General features: G+C 36.5%; 1 protein-coding gene across 3 annotated transcripts; it reads right to left on the bottom strand.

Annotated features, from left to right (window-relative positions):
* Positions 1–1,101: 1,101 nt before the first annotated feature.
* Positions 1,102–24,833, bottom strand: GTPBP10 (GTP binding protein 10). 3 transcript variants are annotated; one of them, XM_005609204.4, is made up of 11 exons: positions 23,518–24,240; positions 21,962–22,240; positions 20,408–20,601; positions 17,020–17,111; positions 16,179–16,323; positions 11,778–11,851; positions 10,198–10,250; positions 8,102–8,209; positions 7,466–7,543; positions 5,197–5,320; positions 1,102–2,861 (listed from the first exon to the last, which is right to left on the bottom strand). In XM_005609204.4, exons 2-11 carry the CDS (start codon positions 21,962–21,964, stop codon positions 2,602–2,604), a joined length of 1,131 nt encoding a protein of 376 aa, XP_005609261.1. In that variant the 5' UTR covers positions 21,965–22,240; positions 23,518–24,240; the 3' UTR covers positions 1,102–2,601. The 3 variants fall into 3 exon arrangements, with proteins under 3 accessions (XP_005609261.1, XP_070120590.1, XP_001490276.1); XM_070264489.1 differs by having other exon boundaries at positions 21,962–22,285; positions 23,518–23,627; XM_001490226.5 differs by lacking the exon at positions 21,962–22,240 and having other exon boundaries at positions 23,518–24,833.

Here is a 24,833-nt window from a genome sequence, read left to right as displayed (position 1 = left end):
AAATATTCCATGTGTTTACATGCATTTTTGGCAAGAAAAAGATTTGTAGCTTTCAGTAACTTTCTCAAAGGAATCTCTGACCTCCATCCTCCCAAAGCAAAAGAACTCTGAGCTAAAACACATAACTCTACAAGAAAACTGGATAAAACCTGAAATAAAAGACCCTCAACCTGATTTTTCCCATTATGAAAGCAGACTTTACCCCCAATTATATAACTAATACATGTTTGCCACTTAAAAGAAAACATTAATTTTACATAAAGTTCATCTTACTATGATAAAGAATAATAATATGGATATATATCACAAAAGAACAATATAATAGGTTTCTGGAATTTTTTTTTTCATAGGTGAAATCTTCAGAGCATAGGTCCAACTTCATAGTAGGATATAGTTAATACTTGACAGTGTCTGGTAGTATAAACTTGCAATTCATCATGGTAAATGAACCAAGATAGCAAGCTCTGAAAAAACTAAAAGAACTATTGGGACTCAGTAAAAATTTGTTAGACATAGAGTATTGATATTCTGGCTACTCAGTAATATAACAATTAAGTATTCCAAAAAGTACATATTTTGAAAGGTAGAAATAAAAAATTCTTGCTTAAGGACAAAATAAATGGTATCTGAGATGACCTTAAAAGATCTATTTTGAAATAAAACTTTAAGTTCTTAAAATTTTTTATAAAATAAAAAAGGAATCCAGATTTTCTCTTTTTGTTTAGAATAAAAATCAATTATCAGAAAAAGGTACATAGAGTACACTTTCAGTAACTAGAAAATACAAATAATGGAACGTTTTAGTGAGTTACATAAACTGTTTCAGTTAGTCTGGAGTAGTAACCTGAGCATTACTGACAGAGCAAATAAGATACAATTCCTGTTAATCTTCAACACACATCTATTATCCTTTGCCACAGCAAAAAATAAGATTATGGTGTCAGTGCTTCAGAAATTCACCCAATGGAGTCCTCACATTACTGCTTGTTTATATCCAGGAAGTAACAGAAATAAAAAAATGACACTGAAGTCATAAATGTAAACATACCCAATATGAAACATGGTCACTATGATCAGTATAGATGTTGAAATTCCAAACACTTTCCTCACTCTTATTCCTTTATTGTAAAGTGGAACCTTGCTATTCAAATCCCCTGCAGTTTCTGCCATCAAATGTGAGACCCACGAGGGCAGCAGGCCCGTCTGTTTACTTCAACATTGTACATGCAGCACCCTGCACAGTGCCCGGCACAGGGTAGACACTCAATAAATACTTGTGCAATGAAGGAAAAAGATATACAAGAAAAGCCAGTAATCTGGGGACTGGGATGGGAGGTGGGAGTGGGGAACAGAAAACAGAACACATCAAAGTGAAACAATGCTTGCAAGAAGTCATTTACATTGTCATATCAAAAGAAACTTAAGTAGAACAATACTGACATCATTTTTATTTAATACTTAGAGCCACATGTAAAGGCTTCACTAAGTCTTAAATTCCAAAACAACTCCTAATAATTTAAAAGCAGCATTGAAGAATTTATTTATTTATTTATTTTTTTTGGTGAGGAAGATTGGCCCTGAGCTAACATCTGTGCCAATGTTCCTCCATTTTGTATGTGGGACACCACCTCAGTGTGGCTTGATGAGTGGTGTGTAGCTCCATGCTGGGGATCTGAACCTGCGAACCCTGGGCTGCAGAAGCGGAGTGTGTGAACTTAACCACTACACCACTGAAGAATAATTTTTAAAAAGCTCATTAACTTGCTATTTTGTAAAACAAAACAAAACAAACTTGGAAAATGTTTGTATAACAAACTCATGTGGGTAAAAATATGCACAAAAAAATTCTGCAAGAACATAAGAAACTATTAACAGTGGGAAGGAGTGGAGGGCCTAATGTTTGCACTGTTTAAAATCAATTAACACGTATATTTTATACTAAAACTCATGAGGAGAAAATGTCTAATTTCTAAATATTTTTGAAACTCAGGCAGAAATTTAGAAATTATAATCTTAAGAATATACTGATGATCGATAATACTGGTAAAAGTTTGCACTTTCTATTTATTCTGTCTTTATTTACCAAAGCAGAAAGAAAATTTCCAAAAGCTTATACTTAAAGAAAATTTCCAAAAGCTGAAATTGCAAACATTTATCTGCTGGTTTCTGTTAAATATTATCAGTGATATTATTTATCACTGAATATATGTTTAAATTTATGGTTTTGAGGTTTTCCAAAAATGAGAACTATTAGATATTTAGTGGAATTAGGTACATGACAGACTCAAAAACAAATAAACAAAACCTAGCTGCTCATTCTAACATTCTAGAGAATCCTTTTATATAATTTTAAAAAATGATCTCAGTAGAGACATCATAAGTAGAAGAATATCAGAGGATTTTATTACAGGTGGATTGTCTATAAAATTATAAATTGTCATTTTTAGCTCTCAGTTACTTTTTTTTTTTTTACTGATGATACACTTTACTACAAAACCACTTAAAAAGGTATGGTTCTTGAATGATGGCATATATATCAGGCTAATACCTAACCCTCTAAAAAATAGATGCCTGTGGAAAAGTTTTCAAGTGAACACAATTTCAATTATCCATTCTGGGACTAGTAACAGTATTCTTTGATGGTGTCTCACTGTAAGATACTGTATTGGAAATCTGTAAATTAAGCAACTGTTTCTTATGATATGCATCATTTTCCCAGTTGGCATGTTCATCTAGAGACTTTCTTATACAGTTCTTTAGTTCATCAATTCCTTCTCTGGTAATTGCAGAGATGGGGATGATGTGTTGGAATTCTATAGTCCTCTCTGGAATCATGTTTTTTTCAAATAAATGCAGAAAATCTGAAACAAAGAACACAAAACTAAGCTGATTTTCATTGTCTTTGAAAGTAAATCAAAACTATGTTAGAGGTTTGATTTGTGAACCAAGGAACCGAAAACTTAGCATTTTAATTCCTTTTTTCCTTCTCTAATAAGCACTCAGAACCTTTGAGGGGGTTTTTATGTTTGTTTTTGAGGGAGATTAGCTCTGAACTAACATCTGCCACCATTCCTCCTCTTTTTGCTGAGGAAGATTGGCCCTGAGCTAACATCTGTGCCCACGTTCCCCTATTTTATATGTGGAATGCCTGCCACAGCATGGCTTGATGAGCGGTGTGTAGGTCTGCACCCAGGATCCAAACCAGCAAACCCTAGGCTGCCAAAGTGGAGTATGTGAACTTAACTGCTGTGCCACCAGGCTGGCCCCAGAACCTTTCTTTTTTTTTTTTTTTGAGGAAGATTAGCCCTGAGCTAACTGCTGCCAATCCTCTTTTTGCTGAGGAAGACTGGCCCTGAGCTAACCTCCAAGCCCATCTTCCTCTACTTTATATGTGGGATGCCTACCACAGCATGGCTTTTGCCAAGCGGTGCCATGTTCGCACCCAGGATCCAAACCGGCGAACCCTCGGCTGCCGAGAAGCAGAACGTGCGAACTTAAACACTGCGCCACCAGGCCAGCCCCCAGAACCTTTCTTTTTCACTAGTGACAATGGTAAGGTTCTTGGCACATGATCAGTGCTTAGTAAATATTTGTTGGACGAATACATTTCAAACCAAATTAAGTATAATAAAAGACGAATCACAGAAGATGATTTACTTACAGAAGCAATAAATTTTGTTTTGGGGGGAGGGTCAATAAAGTGAGACAACATTCCTGATTTGGGATATTCTAGCTTGCCTCAGCACACAGGTAGCCTTTAACTGCCCTAAAAGTATAGGCTTATCATCCCTGGTGCCAGGAGCCGTACTAAAATTGAAAAGGGTGTAAGCAGGATTCATTTCAGAGGTCATTTCAGATGAATCCAATCTATCACCCAACAGGGGCAGACAGCTGTTATGTTACTTTTTCCTCTTCCCTGCCACCAAAGCAACGGGGGAGGGGATGGCATAGTGATGGGATGGGTTAACACTGGTACGAACTGGAAAGGCTGGACTGAAAGAAAATGGACAAGCCAATATGGAGCTTAGTTTCTCAGATTCATATGCCTCCAAGGAAGTCCAGAGAGGCTACCTCAGGAATTATCACTGGAGGGACTATATTTTGTTTTATGATGGTCCAAAATAGCCACGAACTCTTAAGTTATCCTCCCTTCTGGCACCTCCTCTGAAAATTCCCTTTCCTGCAAGGCCAACTAGCAAACAGATCTAATGACTTCATAAGGCAAATGACATTAAAGAATAAAGACTATTTACTAATTCCTGGGAATATTTATATGTCAAAAGTAACTTACTAACTCAAGGACAGCTCCAAAATGTAAACTACACATGGGAGAGATTTTTGAGAGGGGAGAAAGGATCTTTTAGTGCTGTCTGGTAGTCCTAGTACGTTATAATTTATTATCCTCAATTTTTATCCCAAGGATAAAAACAGAGAAATTAGTACTATTTAAAAACATGTTAGCTATATACCATTCTCCCTACTTTTTCCTCATTTGTGCAAGAGGTCCTCTACCAAATTCAGAAAAATGAAAGCATCATCACTGCAGGATCAAGTGTTCTGCAAAGGTCAATATTAAAACTATTGAAGTTTATTTAAGTTCCTTTACACAAAGTGGTCCATTTAGAAACAAATTTCAAACAAATAAATCCTTTTGGAGTAACAACATCTATTATTCTGTGCCACACATACATAGATACTCAACTTCTTTTTGGAAGACTAGTATTTTTCAGAGACCTATAGAGCCAGCAGGGCAAAGATACATACATCTTTAGAACCATCAGCTCTGTTTTTAAATTTGTAGTGTATAGGGAAACAAAGTCCTAGAACTTGTGAAATGTTACTGAAGTGAAAGACTTCACAGGTGGATGCTGACATTGTCCTCTTCTGATCCAAATCCCATTAACTGTTTAAATCAGCCCAGTTTAAATTTTATTTGTTCATGAAGCTGACCTTTCAGCTCAAATTAATCTCTTTTTTTTTCCTCCTCTACCTTACTGTCCATATCACACATTCTGAAACTTGATAATAGTTTTGTTACAATGTTACTTTAAATGTACCGTGTATGTTCTTTCTTCAAACATACTTTTTTTAAGAGTAGCAACTGTCAGTTTTCTTTTCCAGGGATTATAACTCTTAGCACACTCTGAACCTAGTAGGTATTCATTAAATTGACATTAAACGAATGAGTGACTTTACCTTTAGGATTCTGGAGTTGGTTCATCAGTACACAGAACTTATCTTGTGCATCTGGCAAGTCCATTTTATTAACTGCCAAGAGTGCAGGTTTTGTCTGAAGTTCCTCTTTGTATAACTCCAACTCCTTTAAATCAAAAGAGAAAAACCAAATAATTTTATTAAAATATCTATAAAAACTACCTCTTTGGTAACGTCTTTCTTTACTTTATAGGTCCAAGTAATCTAGAGCTTATTCACAACTCTGAAATGCAAAAAGTCCCAACAATCACAAAACTAATTAACAAAGGAAATTCAGAAAATGCTTACTGGTTAGGTCATGTGATTATATATTTTAGCTCACATGACATCCTATAGACTGCGTAGGATGATTTTGTGCATAGAGCCAAATACAGATATTTGGACTTCTTTTAAGCACACAGATAAAATTCAGAAGTAAATAATGACAATGTAATGCCAAACCTGTATTATTCTTGGAAAAAGAGTAAGTGTGCTTAGGAGTAAATATTTTGACCATGGATTACACACTGGTTTTTAAAATATGACAGCAAAAGCACAAGCAAAAGAAGAAAGAGGAAAAGGAGACTTCATTAAAATTTAAAATTCTGCACTTCAAAAGATATCCTAAAGAAAGTGAAAAGACAACTGACAGAGTGAGAAAAAATATTTGCAAATCATTTATCTGATAAGGGACTTATATCCAAAATGTAAAGAACTCTTATAATTCAATTATAAAAAGACAACCCAATTTAAAATGGGTAAAGAACCTGAAGAGACATTTCTCCAAAGACACACAAATGGCTAATAAGCACATAAAAAGGTGCTCAACATCATCAGTCACTAGAGAAATGCAAATCAAAACTACTATGAAATACTACTTCACCCCTATGAGGATGGCTAAAATAAAAGACAGACAATAACAAGTGTTGACATTAATGTGGAAAGATTGGAACTCTCACACAATCGTAATGGAATTGTAAAATGGTGCAATGCTGCAGCCACTCTGGAAAACAGTTTGGCAGTTCCTCAAAATGTTAAACATGGAGTTACCATATTATCCAGCAATTCCACTCTTAGGTATATATCCAAGAGAAATGAAAACATGTCCACACAAAAACCTGTACACAAACGTTAACAGTGGCATTATTCATAATAGGGAAAAAGTGGCAAAAGAAATAAGATATACAAAGTCCTAGAGGTAAACAATATCTTGCTGTGTTAGAGTGAAATCATATGGCTGGATAAAGAATGTAAGGGTCAAGGGACAGAGATGGACTGCTAGGTAGGAGCCCAACCTTGCCAGACCTCATAAACCATGTTCAGGTTAGCCTTTAACCCAACAGCAATGGGGGACCATCAAAGTGTTTTTAAGAAGGGAACAAACATCAGCTTGGCTCTTTTACAAAGATCACTCTGGCTGCCATATAAAAAATGGACTGGAGAGAAGTGAGATTGGAAGCAGGGAGAACAGATAGGAGAGACTGACAACATTCTAGTGAGAGCGGTTGATGATTACAACAGTGGTATGGATGAAGACAAGCAAGTGAATTTCAGAAAGCTTTAGGATAATAAAACTGACAGGACTTGATGCAGGTGGTGAGAAAGATAGAATCAAGACCACTACCCAGGTTTCTGGCTTACATACTCAGTAAAGTTCTGGGGAAGCTGGGGAGTTTTAAAAAAAAGTTCAGTTTTACACATACTAAGTTTGAGAAGTTAACGGGACATCCAATCAAACATATCAATAGGCAACAGGTCTTAAAGCACAACCAAAAGATCTGGGTACAGATACAGATTTGGCAGTCATCAGTATATTAACTACAACTGAATGCTACTTAAAAAATGAACAGAAAAGAGCCTAAAAAGTAGACTGAGAAATAGTCTAAGAAGTATGTAAGAGGAATTTGGGATCAAGGAAGGTTCTATCAGTTATGACAGTTTGAGGAGCAGGTGAACATTGAGGAACTGGAGACAGCAAGTTTAGATAAATTTTTTTTTTTTTTTTTAAAGATTGGCATCTGAGCTAAGAATTGTTGCCAATCTTCTCTTTTTTTTTTCTTTTTCTGCTTTTTCTCCCCAAATTCCCCCAGTACATAGTTGTATATTTTAGGTGTGAGTCCTTCTAGTTGTAGATAATTCTTTAACTGACATCAAAGTTTTAAAAAGTACAGGTAGAGTATATGTTTATTCTAATTATTATATATTATTTCATACAGTCCTATATGCCTACATGTTAAACCAAATACAAAACACAGTAAAACAGAAAACCTACTTTTGTAAGCAGTATTATGGTTTCAAAGGCAGTTCTGTATTGAGTTTGAGAAGAAAGCTGAAATCCAGAAATATCAACCTTAAAAAAAAGGGGAAAGAGACAGCCTATAACATAAGAACATCAGCTATATATTTTATATTTTGAACTGTTTTACTCTCTCAGGCTAAAAATAATTTCTCAAGCTATACTCTCTTGGTAATTTAGTAATTCAAAATAAGTAAAAGAAATCGTGGTGTTAAGATAACTAAAATTATTCTAATAAAATGACAGTCATTATTAAAATGAGAAACTAGTATAGATAAGACAATTTATACCAATATAGACAATCTCATATATAATTCTAACATCATCAATGAAGTAGGAAAGAGATAGTCTGTAAGACAGATGTTAGAATTCCTGAAGAATTAAACCTTGATAAATATGGCCAAATTTACATCTGATATAATAAACAACGCCATTTCCATCCCCATATTATAAATAGATTACTTACTGTGTTTGACCCCCATGTAAACAGACTGAGTGGTGTAACATGCTACTACTTTGTCTTTAAATCTTACTATAAAAAATTTCTAGGAAAACTAAATTCATTGATTTTCACATTCATTTGAACATTACATTGATATGCAGATGACTTACAACAAAAAGCAGTTGTCTAGTTCTTTCTATATGCTTGAGGAATTTGTGGCCCATTCCTTTGTTCATATGTGCTCCTTCTATTAAACCAGGAAGATCAGCTACTGATATCTAACACAAAATTAAATGATTTGATAAAAAAGAAAAATATATGAAAACCACAAGTACAATTACATCCAAACATTTTCATATTTCAATTACGAACAGTTCCTAATTTGTGATTACCACTGCATCTTTATAAAGCCAGGATACCTTTATAATAAAATAAATGAATTAAGAATCAAAATCCTTTGTTATCAGAAATTAGAGTCCCATTTTTGCTTATTAATCTAACAGTCTAGGAATTTTAGGGATTAGTTTAACATTTATTAATCTCATAAATTCTCTTTAGAATTCCATAAACTATATTGTCCGATACGAACTTTTCATAGAATTTCAACTTGCTAAATTCTTAAAAGTATACAAGGATATTAATTGAGCAGACATCTACTTAGTGCAGCTCTGTAGGTTTAAGTTTTAAATTCTATATGTAACTGATTATTTGGCACCATTGTTCCTTTTCTGTTCATATTCTACCAGGAGGACTATAAACCAGTCTTAAGAAGTAAAGGATACAGTGTTCCTATGCTCCTTTTGGAGTAATAAAAATTGTTAAGCATCATTCTACACCTACGCTTTTCAAACCTCACTGCATATCATAATCACCGAGGGAATTTTCAACTACAGATGCCCAGGCCCTACCTCCAAGGGATATGGTTTCAAATCTCTGGGACCCAGGCTTCATTTATCATTGTCGTTCTTAAACCACCCAGATAATAATTCTGATGTGCAGTAAGGAATGAGAAGCAGCGCTCTACACACACTGCCAGTGTGGGTAAGCATTTCAGGTTTGCTTTTTTTTTTTTTTAAGATTTTATTTCTCCTTTTTCTCCCCAAAGCCCCCTGTTACACAGTTGTGTATTTTTAGTTGTGGGTCCTTCTGGTTGTGGCATGTGGGATGCCGCCCCAGCATGGCTTGATGAGGGGTGCCATGTCTGCGCCCAGAATTTGAACCGGCGAAACCCCCAGCCGCCGAAGTGGAGCGCACAAACTTAACCACTCAGCCAAGGGGCCGGCCCTGCATTTCAGAGTTTTAAAAGAAGTTGTGACTATGGGACAAAGCAGTATATACAACAGAGGTCTCATGTCCTGAAATTTTCTTCAGAGGTTCTCTACTGATTTCCCTTAAAAATTATAAACAGTGTTCTCTTTTCCTCTAAACATTGTTTACTATATTTTTATTATCTTGTATTTGTAATTTCACTTATTTAGTATTCTATATAACTGCTGAAGTTTTTTAAATTTTTATTATATCACTATTATAAATGAATATAAATCTTTTACGCCTTCTAAATTATGTCAGTGGATTATATAAAACCACATTGATACGTCGTCACCTTAAGTCCACACTTTACATTAGGGTTCACTGTTGGTGTACAGTCTATGGGTTTTTTTTTCCTTTTTAAAGACTGGCACCTGAGCTAACATCTGCTGCCAATCTTCTTGTGTTTTCTTCTCCCCAAAGGCCCCCAATACATAGTTATGTATTCTAGCTGGAGGTCCCTCTGGCTCTGCTGTGTGGGGCACCACCTCAGCATGGCCTGATGAGTGGTGCTAGGTTCACGCCCAGGATCCGAACCAGAGAAAACCTGAGCCACTGAAGCAGAACGCCCAAACTTAAACCACTCAGCCATGGGGCCAGCACCCTGTGGGTTTTGACAAATGTATAATGACATGTAACCATCATTATACTATCATACGGAATATTTTTATTGCCCTAAAAGTCCTCTGTGTTCTGCCTATTCATCCCTTCCTTCCCCCAATCATTGGCAACCACTGACCTGTTGACAAACTGGACCTAAACTTTCAAAGAACAAGAAGTTATATTCTTATACAGTATTTACTATTATAGTGCTCAGCAGAATTGATTTGATCATAGTTTCACTTATTAAAAACAAAATCTTGCTACTTTTTTCCCCCAAGACCACAGAAATAGTCAAATACTATAAAGACCAAGTACATTCACTTCTAACCAAGTGTTTTATTTTAAAAACACCCACCTGTTTGAAATCATTATACATAATCTTTCCAAGTTCAGGCTTTAATGTTGTGACTATAAGAAAGAACAACAATAAATTAAGGCTAGATAAAGGCTGGTACTCTCAAAATTGTATTAGCATTATGTATAAAATAAACAACATTTCTTTTCTGTGAACAATTTAATTCAGATTATGTTCTCATTTGTTGAAATTGAAGGTACAATTATCTTGCTATGTATGATATACTTGGAAAAGGACAAATACAGATTTTTACAATCTGTGTAAGTCTAATTGAATTAGTGGGCTTCAAAGTTCATCTGTTGCACTTTAAGCAGCATGGTAAAAAGGTATTAGGGTGGGGGTTAGCATTTAGGTCTGTGGCTCAAATTTGTCTAGTCCTTTCTCATTCAGTTATCCCCAAGTCTCACCAATCCTGTACTAGCCTCCTTCCTATGACTTTTTGCTTTTCTTCTTCTTTCCTTCTCAAAAGTCCCCTGTGTCTGAACAATATCGGCCACGTAATTTATAGCACTTAGTACAAATTAACTCTACTTTCTCAGAGGTTAACTGTAGAAAGGCTTAATGTTATCTTCCTGGTTAACGTCACTCTGTGCCTTTTTGTTCAATGACGGCAGAGATCCTACCATATTCATTCACTACTCTTAGTCTGAGCTTCCAATATGTCTCATCTAGCTACTGCAAAAGCCTACTAACTGTTCTTCCCAGATCCATTTATGTTCCACACCAATCCATTTTCTGTATTATACGCAGAGAGATCTTTTTGAAAAGCAAATGTAATCATTTTATCCCTTGCTTAAAAGTCTATCAACTGCTCTTAAGATATAAAGATCAAATACAGCCTATGCAGTCTATATGATATAGTCTCTACCTACCCCTCGAGGCTCACCTGGATTCCCTCTTTCCCTTACTCATGTTCTCCAGAAACACATGAATCTACTCCCTGCCACTACAGAGCTTTTATGTACATGCTATTTCCTCTGACTGAAGGGCTTGTCCCCTCCACTGTCTGTCACTGATTAACTCATATTTATTATTCACATCTCAGCACCACCATCACACTCCCTCAAAGAAGTCTAACGCAGTCACCTACACTCTTTCATAGAACCATATAATATTTCCCCATGTTTGTTAGTGAGCTATCTGCCTTCCCCCACTAGTCTGTAAGCTCAGTAAAAGTCAGAACAGTATCCGTTTCTGCTTACCGGTCTTTGTAACCCCAGAATCTACTGCAGTTCCCAGAAATAAATACTTGCTAAATGAATGAAAGAATTCATCTCTGCCTTCCTAATATTTATCAGAGTGCTTGATGAAGGGTAGGTGCTCATAAAATCATAACTAAACCTAAAAAATTATTATACAACAGAAAAATAAATGCAACAAAGTAAGTGACAAATACTAGGAATTTTGTTGAGGGCTACAGAGGTTTTAAACATTAATGGGAAATGCACGTATTCTATCTGCCATGAGTTTTCAAACTAAGGCTACCCTCAGAGTTGTCATTTTATTCATAGTAACTCAAAGAAAGATCAGTCTTTAAAACTTTACCTCCACACATTCCAATACATACAAATTATACTTACAAGCATAATCTGCAATTGCAGGTTTTGCGTGAGATATCTGACTTAGCAAAGATGATTTGCCAGCATTTGGGAATCTGAAATGAGAAAATGAAGTTATACATTACAACAAATATCAGTATCATTAATACTATCTTATCTCTGAATTCCTAACATTTCAGGAAGTAGACTTCTTAAATATTTCTGGAATTAAGAATGGAATATAATTTAAAAAAACCTTGAAAAACTTGAGGAACAAAATATACTTATGAAAAAGGTAAAGGTAAATCCATGCTGGATACTGATGATGTTTCAGTATTGAGAGCAAATAATTCAAATCACGAAAACAACAACAACAAAACTTGTAAATCACAGAAAAACAAAAAGAAACTAATAAAAAACGCCTGCAATCAACTATCCCTAGCCAAACACTAACAGAATATTACTTAAATTTTGCTGATTTTTTTTATTTTATATGGACATTCTGAAACATACAAAAGTAGAGAGGAGTGATGAATCCCATTTAGCCATAGACTAGCTTCAACAAACTTTAATACGTTCTCAATACTTTTTTAAAAGTTGCTTTGCCTGAATAGGGACCCAAATAAGGTCTGTGTATTACAATTGGTTGATAGGTCTCTCAAATTTCTTTTGGTAAAGGCTCCACACTCCATCTTGTTTCCCCTTCGCAATTTTATTTTTAAAGAAACTGGGTCATTTGTCCTGTAGACTTTCTTTCCCACACTCTGGATTTTTATGCCAACAGTCTCCCATGATATCATTTAACATGCTCTGTTGCCCTGGATTTTCTATAAATTGGTAATTCAACAAACAGCCTTGATAAAATTCAGTTTGATTTTATTTTTTCTGAAAGACTATTCATAGTTGATAGGCCCCCTTGTTAAAGTGAATTGTATAAGGTGAACACCTTTCAAAGGTGCACTGTAATTTACTTATTTCCTACTGTCAGGCATTTAGGTTGTCTCCAATTTTTTACTACTAGAAATAATATTGCAAAAAATATGCATACAGCTAGAAAGACATACACCAATGTTAATAGTCATCCTGAATGGTAGGATTAAAAGACAACTATTTTTTTCTCTCTGCAAATGAGCATTTATTATTTGTCTAACTTTTCTGCTAAAAACTTGAAAAGCTGAAGTGACTATCCTTGAACCTTTACACACATCTTTAATCTCCTTCTTGAGATAAATTTCTAGATGAGGAAATACTGGACTAAAATACATGCTTGTTTTAAAGGCTATGATTTTATTGGTCAATTTCCCTCAAGAAAGGTCCACCATGCATGAAAGAAAGTACTAGGAATTTGGGTCACTTAAGAGATGATTTCCTAAATTTCATGCAGATAGTTTCATTAAATTTATTCAACAAATGGGAATGTAAATTGGTGCAGCTACTATTGAAAACACTACAGAGCTTCCTCAAAAAACTAAAAATAGAACTACCATATGATCCAGCAATTCTGGATATACCACTGCTGGGTATATAAATGAAGAAAATAAAAACACTAACTCAAAAAGATATACGCACCCCTACGTACACTGCAGCATTATTTACAATAGCCAAGAAATGGAAGCAATCTAGGTGTCCATTGATGGACGAATGGATAAAGAAAATGTGGTGTGTATATATAAAGATATATACATACATACATGATGGAATACTATTCAGCCATAAAAAAGGAAATCTTGCTATTTGCGACACTATGGATGGACCCTGAGGGCACTGTGCTAGATAAAATAAGTCAGACAATGAAAGACAAATGCCATATGATCTCACTTACATGTGGAATCCAAAACAAGCCAAAAAATCCAACTCAAAGAGAACAGACTGGTGGCTGCAAGAGGTAAGAGCTGGAGGGGTGGGCAAAATGGGCGAAGCAGGTCCAAAGGTACAAACTTCCAGTTACAAAACAAGTAAGTCATGGGGGATATGATGTACAGCATGGTGATTAACTAACTAGAGTTAATAATACTGTACTGCATATTTGAAAGTTGCTAAGTAAGTAAATCTGAAAACTTCTCACCACAAGAAAGAAAAATGTAACTATGTGTGGTGGTTGATGTTAACTAGACTTATTATGGTGATCATTTCACAATATATACAAATACTGAATTATGTTGAACACCAGAAATTAATATGCCAATTATATCTCAATAAAAAACTTTACCCAACAAGTATTTATTGAGCATTGACTTCTATCAGGCAATATTCTAGGCACCAAAAATATAGCAATCAATGTGACAAATGTGATCCCTGCTTTCACAGTTTTCCTTGGAATTTGAGCAAGCTCCTCTTTCAAAACTCTGTGAAACTTTCATTTGGAATAATGGTGTAATATTTTGAATATTAATTTAGAATTCTATACAAATTTATGAGCTCTTAATGGGGCTCTTTTAACAATTTTTCTCATTAAAAATATTTCTATGGGGGCTGGCCCAGTGGTGCTGTGGTTAACTGTGCACGTTCTGCTTCTCAGTGGCCCGGGGTTCGCCGGTGCAGATCCCAGGTGCGAACACAGCACCACTTGGCACGCCATGCTGTGGTAGGCGTCCCACGTATAAAGTAGAGGAAGAACAGCATGGATATTAGCTCAGAGCCAGTCTTCCTCAGCAAAAAGAGGAGGACTGGCAGCAGTTAGCTCAGGGCTAGTCTTCCTCAAAGAAAAAAAAAATTTCTATAATGAATTAAGAATAAAATTACGTGAGATTTCTTAATCACTCATTTCCTCTGGAAATACAGTATTTTCTTATATCCTGTTATACTCAAGCTCCTGTAACTTTTTGAAAAGCAAACTGCAACCATTTTTGTCTATGATTATCACTAGTTGGAGTTGCTTATTTCTTTCCAATATCTTCATATTTTCACAACAGTGATTAAGCACAGAAAATGCAGGCAATTATTTCCAAAGAGATCAAAGTGCAAGAAGAAAAAGGATGCTAATGGATGAAGAACAGATGGATGCTTGAGATTTTTCTTGAAAAGTACCTAATGAAAATTCTAGAGGCTGAAATCCAACCTACACAAAGATCAGATGTGACAACAGCAGTACAAGTGTATCAGTTACCTGATACCATGCTTCTAAGGTTCAGTTCATTCCTGAAACCAGCCAAAAGGTATCTGCTTATGCTGGTATTCATATTAGTAACTTTTAAAGAATAGTTGCCTGATAGTTGTAATAAAATACATGTTAAACATTGCAATAGAATACATGTTAAACATTGTGCTTAAGAATCGTGATGCTTTAATTATCGACTGTAATTTTAAGTCCACTTCTGAAAAGGTTACTACTTCAGTATATGAGTCACCAATAACTTGGCAATATAATGATGATGATGATAGCAGTATTCATAAATGCAGAGTATGTGTTGTGCTGCAAATGCAATATCTTACTCATCAACATTTTAAGGTGACAATTATCTCCAGCCACTTTTAAACATGAGAAAACAAAGGCTTAGGGAGACTGTACAACTTGTCCAAGACCAGCCAGTCTGGTAAAGAAGCAGTGAGATAAGTGGAGAGGAAGATGAAAGAACTTAGAAAGAAACTACGGGAAGGGAAGGAATGGAACTGGCAGTTTGCAGCAGGGCAGCAGTTTTCTCCACCTTTTCCTTTGGCCTTCCATCTGACCACTGTGTAATGTTGTAGTGGAGCCAGGGAGAGGAAGAGAGAGAAGGAGAGGAGAAACGCAAAGCTGAAGTTTTCCCTTCCTTTATCTACTCTCTATCTCCCTCCAGTCAGGTACCAGCACTGCAAACCCCACAGCTAAACAGCATTGTTGATGAAAGAAGTGAGGCTGGTGGAAGAGGACAACATTGTAAGGTCTGCAGTACTGAGAATGGACAGAGATCCTAAGCAGAGCATGAAGGAAAGGGAAACAGTCATAGCAAGATCCAGCTTGGTACTTAGTAGTACATAATTCTGATGATTGAGACTGTCTGCACTGGCCTCTAGCCGTCTGATTAATGATACCTCAATATCTCTATTAAGATTTGTAGAAATATCTTAATCATTTTTCCCCTTCTTTTTATTTTCTTCTATCCACTTTTTAAAATGTGGTTTGTTTGGATTTCTAATTTTATTCCTTAATATCTGGTAACATTCTTTTACCTTTTTATACAACTGCATTTAATTGATTTTTCTTTCTTTATTCATTCTAACATTTCCACTGGCCTATTCAATTGCTATGATCTTTAACAAATCAATAACTATGAAACTCTAGTTGGCAATATGAAAATAACTACATTTAGCAGCATATTCTCAAAGTTCACAAACAGTGTACAAACTCCATAAACTAGAAATAATGCTGGCCCCAAATTACCGTTTACATTTATTTCCTATTCATGAACTATCTCTCTGAAAGTATTAAAAAAGTATAAAAATAAAAATATGAATTATACTTACCCGACTAGGCCTATATCAGCCATAAGTTTTAGATCAAGGTGAATAACTCGTTTCTGGCCTTTCAATGGTAAGAAATTTGTAAGTAATTTACCACCAAGACCTCCTTCAGCTACCAAAAGTCTGTCTTTCTCTTTATTGAGTTCTCCTTAGAAAGAGAGACAAATATACTTAGAGCAAAGATTAGTAAGTAGAGCTAATCACTAATGACATTCTTCTTTCAGAAATAGATGCCAGGAAATTCCAATTTACAAATCTACAAGGGCTAAACAATAGGAATAAATTTCTATTGAAAGGTTGATGCTAGAAAAACACTTTTGTAAGAGGGTGACTAGTTATATGTTTTAAAACCAAGTAAATACTCTTATATCTTTAAAATAATCTTAAATCTAGCAGTTAATTTTGAGCAACTTTTAAGTTTTAAAAAGCTCTTTAGGGCCGGCCCTGTGGCTCAGCAGTTAAGTGCGCACGTTCCGTTTCAGCCGCCCAGGGTTCACCAGTTTGGATCCCAGGTGCAGACACGGCACCACTTGACAAGCCATGTTGTGGTAGGCATCCCACATGTAAAGTAGAAGAAGATGGGCATGGATGTTAGCTCAGGGCCAGTCTTCCTCAGCAAAAAAAAGAGGAGGATTGGCAGATGTTAGCTCAGGGCTAATCTTCCTCAAAAAAAAATTAATTAATTAATTTTAAAAAAAGCTCTTTAATAAATTAGCAGCTGAAATAGTGAATGTTTAAAAGAAATTCTGACACTCAAGAGGTATTGAGCTATTCATCATAGCTCCTAAACAATTTCATAAAATGTGTACATTTTTCACAACCTTATAATCTACAGTACACTCACCTATAATTTTACCATTTTCATCAGTTACTGAAATACCCACAGGTACAGGAATTTCACAGTCTTTTCCTTTGGAGCCTTTCAGTGCACTAACCCTACAAAAAAAAAAAAAGCTAAATTAGAATAAGGAAAACCCACTAAATTAAATGGTTTATGCTTCAAGCAAATATAATAGTTCACCAAGAAGACTAGCAACCAACTCTTCTAATGCAGATGTTAAGTGGTCAAATATTAGGGGAAAAATAAAATTATCCCTAATTATTTATTTGCATTGTAGACTACCATATCCCAATAAAAATAATATTAATAATTTAAGTTACCAAGCTAACCACCAAAAGTCATTTTAACTCATAATGAACTAAGATACATATACCTGAAATGAAGCGATCACTGCTAAAAGACCATCAAATTAGAAAAAATGGAAAATCCATCGAATAACAAAGCTTTTAAAAAACTGACCTCAAATGAAAGTATTTTAATTATAGGAGGCTCATCTGGCTACTCTCAAACTGCTCATAAGAGAATAAATTAGTACAAACTTCTAACTAGTAATTCCACTTCTGGGAATTTATCCTAAAAAAAAAAAAAATTGAACCATCATGTAATATACTATATACACAAGGATGTGTATTGCATTGTGAGTATAATAGTAAAAAAAAAAAATCAATAATTACCTAAATAGATGAATGACAAAATAATTTATGTTATTTCCAATATGATAAAACTATGCAGCCATTCTAAACAATTTTCGGGTATGGAAAAAAAGGCTAAGTAAAAGAGGAGGTTGGAAAATATTGTGCTCTTGGTTTTGTATACCCAAATTTTATATTCATACACAGTTACATTTGCACAAACACACAGAAGAGTCTTAGAAAAGTTTAATAGTGGTTATCTCCAGGTGAAAAAATTATAGGTGGTTGACCTTTTCTTTAATCTTTTTATTACTGATCTGTCCAATTAGCTCAAATTCCCATACCCACATACATGTGTAGGAACTCATTCATAAGAGTTTTCACAGTTATAATTTTCCATTTTTCATGTATTTGATTAATGTCTGCTCTCCTACTAGAGTAGTGTAAGTTCCACGAGCGCAGGGAACATATCAGTTTAGATCACCATTTTATCTTAGACATCTGGTACAGTGGTTAGCACATAGTAGATACTCAATTAATATTCATTGAATGAATGAATCAGACTGACATAAATGGATGAATTCGAAATATATTAGAGAAAGATTTAAACAGAACACTTCTCTTACTGGGATTCTGTGTTGCATATGGAGGCAAGATCTAATTTCATTCTTATTTGTTACTGTTGGTGAACTTTCTATTAAAATATTATTTTATTAAAAACATTTACCACTTAAATTTCAAAAGAACTTTGAAAACAGCTTTTTAAAATAACTGAAATGGTACTTGATAATTTTCATAGTTAAGTAAGCACAAATAATTACTGGGAGATGATTTCATGATGAACAAAAGCAGTCTAATGTTTAGTAGGCATTATTAGATTATCTGAAATTAAAATTTTACTTGATTACCTATATTTTGGAAGTGGTACTCGAACCAAGTCTTGAAAGAGGAATAGGACTTTGCCAGACAATCAAAGCATGAAAGGATGTGTTGGCAAAGTGAATATATATATATATATATTATATGTATATATACACAGACACATACATGCACTGGATTAGGAGGAAACAAGCTGTGTGGTGAAATAATAAATAGTTATTTCTAGCATAACCCTGGTACAAGTGGGGTGTCATGAAATAAAGACACTGCAGTTCAAATTGTGAAGAGCTTGATATACTATATTAAAGACTTTGAATATTATCTTAGAGTAATGAGGAATATTTAAGGATTTTAAATAGGCAAGTGACATTAATAAATTGGTGTTTTAGAAAAATCACTCTAGGGATAACTGGATAAAGAATGGACTGGAAGTGACGATTGAGACTGGAGACAGGAGACCAATTTGGAGAATACTGCAGTATTTCAGAAACGATGAAGGTCTGAATTAAAGTCTGGCCTGTACCTATCTTTCTAGTCCCATCGTTCTCTACATTCCGTGTTTTGTGCATTGCAGCCACACTGGCCTTCTTTTAGTGTCGTATACTGGTATTTGTCTTCTATCACTGGGCCTTCAGTGTTCATCTTGTTATCTTTCCTGTAATGCTTTTTCCTTCCCTTCATCCAGCTGGCTCCTATTAATCCTTTAGATTTAAGTCTCTACATTCTAAAAAATTGCAACACACAATCCCAGTAAGAGAAACGTTCTATTTAAATCTCTCTTAACATTTAAATGTTATATAGTATCTTTAGTATACCACTGATCTGAACACAGAATAAAGTTGGAATTACAGCAACCTTACTTTTCAAAAGAAATTGTAAAATGATAATTCTAACAAATATAGGGCTCTCAAACTTTGCCCTGCAAAGTGATTTCAGTCAGATCATTCATAAAACACAAATACGGAAAAGAAATTTAAGGGTTTCTCCAAGGATTCCTTTTAACACCAGGGGATGCTGCTGGATATTTTGGGCAGAATAATTTGCTGTTGTTGGGAGTGTTCCTTACTCTGCATGACAGGGTGTTTAGCATCCCAACCTCTATCCTTTGCTTACGCCCATCCCCCAGGTAAGTGCCACATTCCATCCTCTAGTATTATGACCAATAAATATACCCAGACACTACCTTGGGAAGGGGAAAGAAAAAATGGGACATAAAGTCTAACCTTTATACTAACACTTCTTAAGGAATAATGGCACAATGAGAGTCCTGAGGAATCATAGCCTGCATTTTGATAAAAGCTTTAAGAATTTTTTCTTCATTTTCTTTACAATGAAAGAAAAAATTCATCTCATATTTTGAGGCCAACGTAATATGTTCCATAGAAAATAACAAACGTTAACAAAAAACAAATGTGAGATTTTGCTGTCACAGAGAGAAGACCAAAAGGAAAACACAGAAGAGATGTATCAGGGAAACAGGCTCTAAATTTTAAGGACTGTCTATGAGATGCTGGCAAAACTACTGGTGGTCGTCAGATGGAGGAGCATGGTTGAGATTTGAGGAAGGATTTCTAAAGATTGTCAAAGATAATTTAAGAAGAAAACAGTGGAGATTAAGACCATCTTGTTTCCACAGAGGAAGTACAAAAGAATATAAACAGACATTGGGAGAAGAAAAGGATGAAAAATTTAAAAGTTCCAAAGCATTCCTTAGTACCTTTTATCTTTACTAGAGTTGAGATAAATATTGTAGATTTTTGCTCAGTTACAAATACGGGGAATAATTTACTTCAAATTGCTAAATAAATTTTTAGCTTTTAATTTTTTTTTCTCCCAGTAGGGTTTAATTTTATAAAATCAGTCATTCAGTAAATACTTACCGACTGTTTGCTCCTTCTCCAGCCACAAACCGTTTCTGAGGATATTTATCTTTAAGTTGTTTTAAAGTCATTTTGTTATGGGCTACAACCCAAACGTCACCACCTTTTCCACCTTCTCCACCCAAACGAGGGTAACCCATTCCACCACTTCCTCCTCTGGTGAAGAGTCTGAGGTTATCGATGAAGTTTCCATACTTAAAGAGAGAGAGAAAGAAAATATTTGTATACCAAATGCACTTACCAACTCAGAACTCCTTTCTAGTATTTTGTTGCCACTAAAATTCCTAAAACAAGGAAATCAACAATGGCTTTCTGTATACCAAAGCTATAGTCTTTTCTTAGCTCACCTCCTGTATGACCTCCCTTTTCCCATTTGATGAACTCTCTTAAGATCCTTCAATTATCATGGTTGTCCCATTTATCCTCAAGATCTCTGACATTAGCCCACTTTTCAGTTTAGACTTTCTTCCCTGGGTGATCTCAGCCTGTACCAGTAACTATCACCTGGGTGAGATATCCTTTATGTTCAGTCTCTTGACCCTCTCCACCAGGAGGTAAACTTAATAGTCTAAAGCACCTAAGAGCAAGATCTGTATTTAATTTATATTTGAAACCTCTCAAATATGTAACTTATTCTTAGGTATTAATTGAAAGGATAATAGTCACCTCAAATACAACATGTTCACATGACAAAACCAAAGTTTCCCCCAGGTAAATTCTGTTACTCTGATGTTCTCTCAAATAATAGAACTACCATTGAGACAGCATAGGGGAATCTTTGACTATATCTGTTTCTTTTCCCAAAGCCCTACTAACTATAAATCTCTCTCTTCTGGTACAACTGCCCTAGTGTCTTGACCATAACATTAGCTCCTAACTAGTCTTTCAGTGTCTAGTCATTCCCTCCTCAACACGTCCTTCATTTTGCTGCCTATTTCTGTGAAATTTTTTTCAGAGCTATTTTTCTGAAAATGGATCTGATCTCTAATCATGTTTCTCCCTACTCAAAAAACATTCATGGTTTTTTGCTCTTTATAAAATAAAGTCTAAAATTCTCAGTGCTATATTCAAAGCTCTTAACCTACACTTCATTTTATTCATTCAACCCCTTCCACCTCCCCTTCCTCTCTCTGCTTTCACTACACGATATACTGTTTGTTATGTCGCCATGCCACTGCTTGTGCTTTTCCTCTATTCACAATGTCATTTGTTCTATTCTATCATAAACCTACCCAAATGTCATATTTTCTGATGTCTTTCTTAATTCTTCTAAACAACACTTACCACTGTCTTTGCCGGGCTCTCTCAGCAACTGGATTATACCTCCACTATTACACTTTTGAAATCTTATACTGTAGTGTTTACTTTTGTTTCCCTCACTAAATCAATAACTTCTTGCCAGGTCAAGAACTATGTATTAACCTCCCAGACTATCAAAATTCCTTACAGCGTAATTTCTTAAATTCATAACCTTCTTGTCTTTAGTTATTTAAGATAGTTCTAAATATCAAAAACATCTGGGAACTTTTTTCAAAATACATACAGTCCACTGACCATTCTGATATCCTCTGGAGGAGGGGATGAGGATAGGTCAAACCAGCATATTTAGTGAAAGCTCCCTTGGTGATTCTGATGCAGTCTAGATCTGAGATTGTGACGGATGAGAGCACAGCAAAGACTCAAAGTGTAGGTTTTCGGGGCTGGCCCCGTGGCCGAGTGGTTAAGTTCGCGAGCTCCGCTGCAGGCGGCCCAGTGTTTCGTTGGTTCGAATCCTGGGTACGGACATGGCACTGCTCATCAGGCCACGCTGAGGCAGCGTCCCACATGCCACAACTAGAAGAACCCACAACGAAGAATACACAACTATGTACCGGGGGGCTTTGGGGAGAAAAAGGAAAAAATAAAATCTTTAAAAAAAAAAAAAAAAGTGTAGGTTTTCAACTGAGTATGCAAATACAGTCAGGAAATAGAATGTTGTAAGGGAACAGGGTAAAAGGAATATATAAAAGATGAACTTGAGGGCTAGCCAGAGTATTTTTCTCTGGGGGTGAAGAACTCATGCTTTCATTCTGTGAGACCAGATCAGAAACGCATCACATCCAAGTGAGTCGATCCTCCTCGAAAAATGACATTGACTGGAAGTGACTGTTCATGGCAATAAGGCTACACAAACAGCCTCTAAGAACCACAAAAAAAGTAGTAGTTTCTTCTTTTAGTTGAAGAATTGGTTACCTCATACACCCAAGTACTACCCTTCACAAGTCTCTGACTATTTTCTGGAAAACAAAAGGTTGGATAAAGTATAATTTCACTCATAACCACGCCTCTCCCTCCAATAAAAAGAAAACTCCTGTTTTTAAAGTTCTGTTTAAAGTTTGAGACACTTTTTACTCCTCTAGATTTATCAGATTCTGAGGTTTAGACGCCAAATTTAAAAGGAGTATCTCACTCTCCTCATCTGTCATAAGGTAATGGCCAAACTATGATGCCAGCAGGTTTCAAGAAAATATTTCTAGTAAGGCTCTTACAGAGGTTTTTTAATGAGGCAGCTATAAATTTTTACAGAAACGATTCTAAAAGCAGCCCAGCACAAAAAGTGACCTAAATGTCTTGCAAGAAGGCAAGCCAATTACATATTTTCGTTTACTGATCAAAAGCCTTCTTTTGAAAGCTCTTAAAAACAATGCACTCGAGGGAAACATGTATACGATTAAAAAAATAGACTATGGCTATTATTACTTAAAAGAAGAAAAATATACTATTACAGACCAAACAAAAAGTCAACCCTACATCCTACATATGACATACTGTGTGTCTAAACGGCAAGCAGGCCCCCAGCTCCCCGTCCCAAGTCACACAATTCCCCCGAAGAATCTCAAACCCGGCCCCCCAAACGACCATCCTCACCGCGCCAGACAGACACACTCTTCTCACCCCTCCCAGGCCGAGCCCGACTCTCGGAGGGGCGGAGAGGACTACGGTAGAACCAAGCAGGAAAGAGGCCCCCGAAAGAAAAAGGGGTGGGACGGAAGCGAAGGAGAACCAGAGTCTCAGGTGGGGCTAGAGGCAATAGCCTCCCAGGCTCAGAGTGAGGGGCACCAGTCACGGACCTTTCTTAATAACACACAACTGCAGCGAACCATGACTGCGAGGGATCAGCATTCACTCCCGCGGAAGACGGACACACTGAAGCGCCGCGCGGCATTTTTACGTCACCGCCGGACGCCGGCGCTATTTTGCCTCTCACGCTCCCGGGCAGACAGCCGTATGCGCTGTATGGTCCACGCCCACGGGGCCAGGCGCCGGTGCCTTGCGGCACGCTCTGCGAGGAGGAGGAGAAAGCTGTTGAGGCGTTGAAGCAACCTCAAAGCTGAAAAAAGTCTTCAGAGGCTCTGTGACAAGGGCCAGTGAGGTGCAGAGCGCCTGCCTCAGGAAGTCACGCTTTGAATTGGAAGGCACTGGCGACTGACCTGCCTTGTAGGAATTTTTACGCTAATTGAGGAGTGAAAAAACTCCAACAGACTTTAAAACCAAACGCGCAAAAAACACGGAAATTCAACTGGGAAAAAAGAGTCCGAAAAGCTGTTCGTTCATGGAGAAGCTCTAGTAAAAGCCCCCAGGAGACAATGACTTTAACACTTGGGACACAAATGTCAGGACCTGAGCTGTGTAAGAATTTCATTTTGCTCAGCGGGGAAGGAAAATTGCCTTCAAGTGTTTGTCAGAGAGTGGCTTCTTGGAGTCGGGTAGACGAGAGTCTTTGCCCGCCTCTCCTTTGAAGCGCGCCTTCGTGAGAGAGAGATCCCCTTTCCTCGGCCGCGCTGCACCGGCAGGGGGCTCGGCGTCGCAGTCAGCCCCCTCCCCTCCTCGGCCCTCCTGCAGTGGGAAATGCCCACAGCCGTGCTAGGCGGCCCGGCACCACGCTGCCAGGCTTAGAGTCCCTCCTAACCACCAAGCCTGCTCATTTCTAGAATCCTTTTCACACTTCTACCCCTCCCTTAGGACAGTGATTATTTGGAAATAGCGAGATGTGAAAACTGGCCCTGTCTTGATTCCTTTGCTGCTACTGAACCTCCTTCTTCCTCACCAATCACTAGAGCTGTAATTGTCATTTAACCTGTGATGATTGACTAATTAGGACCTTAGGTTGTTACTGTGTAGATACTTAGCTTAATCTTGATAATACTTGCTCCCGTTTGGATTACCATCTTTCCGTTTTCTTTTTTCCTTGTGAGGAAGATTCACGCTCAGCTAACATCTGTGCCAATCCTCTATTTTATGTGGGTCGCTGCTGCAAGGTGACTTGATGATCTGTACTAGGTGCACACCGGGGATCCAAACCTGCAAACCTGGGGCTGAACCCCAGGCCGCTGAAGTGGAGCACGGGAACTTCACCACCACACACCTGGCCAGCCCCTGGATTACT

This window comes from Equus caballus, chromosome 4 (genome assembly GCF_041296265.1).
Source record: "Equus caballus isolate H_3958 breed thoroughbred chromosome 4, TB-T2T, whole genome shotgun sequence".
NCBI lineage: Eukaryota > Metazoa > Chordata > Mammalia > Perissodactyla > Equidae > Equus > Equus caballus.
Note: the sequence above shows the minus strand (reverse complement) of the source record. Positions and strands in the feature narration are given on the sequence as shown.

Coding starts and splice junctions, on each gene's coding strand:
- GTPBP10 (XM_001490226.5), bottom strand. CDS start 23,550: ATGGTTCGCTGCAGTTGTGTGTTATTAAGAAAG. Junction 20,602..23,517: donor GTTGTGTGTTATTAAGAAAG/GTCCGTGACTGG, acceptor TCTCTCTTTAAG/TATGGAAACTTCATCGATAA. Junction 5,321..7,465: donor CCATAATACTGCTTACAAAA/GTAGGTTTTCTG, acceptor TTTGATTTAAAG/GAGTTGGAGTTATACAAAGA.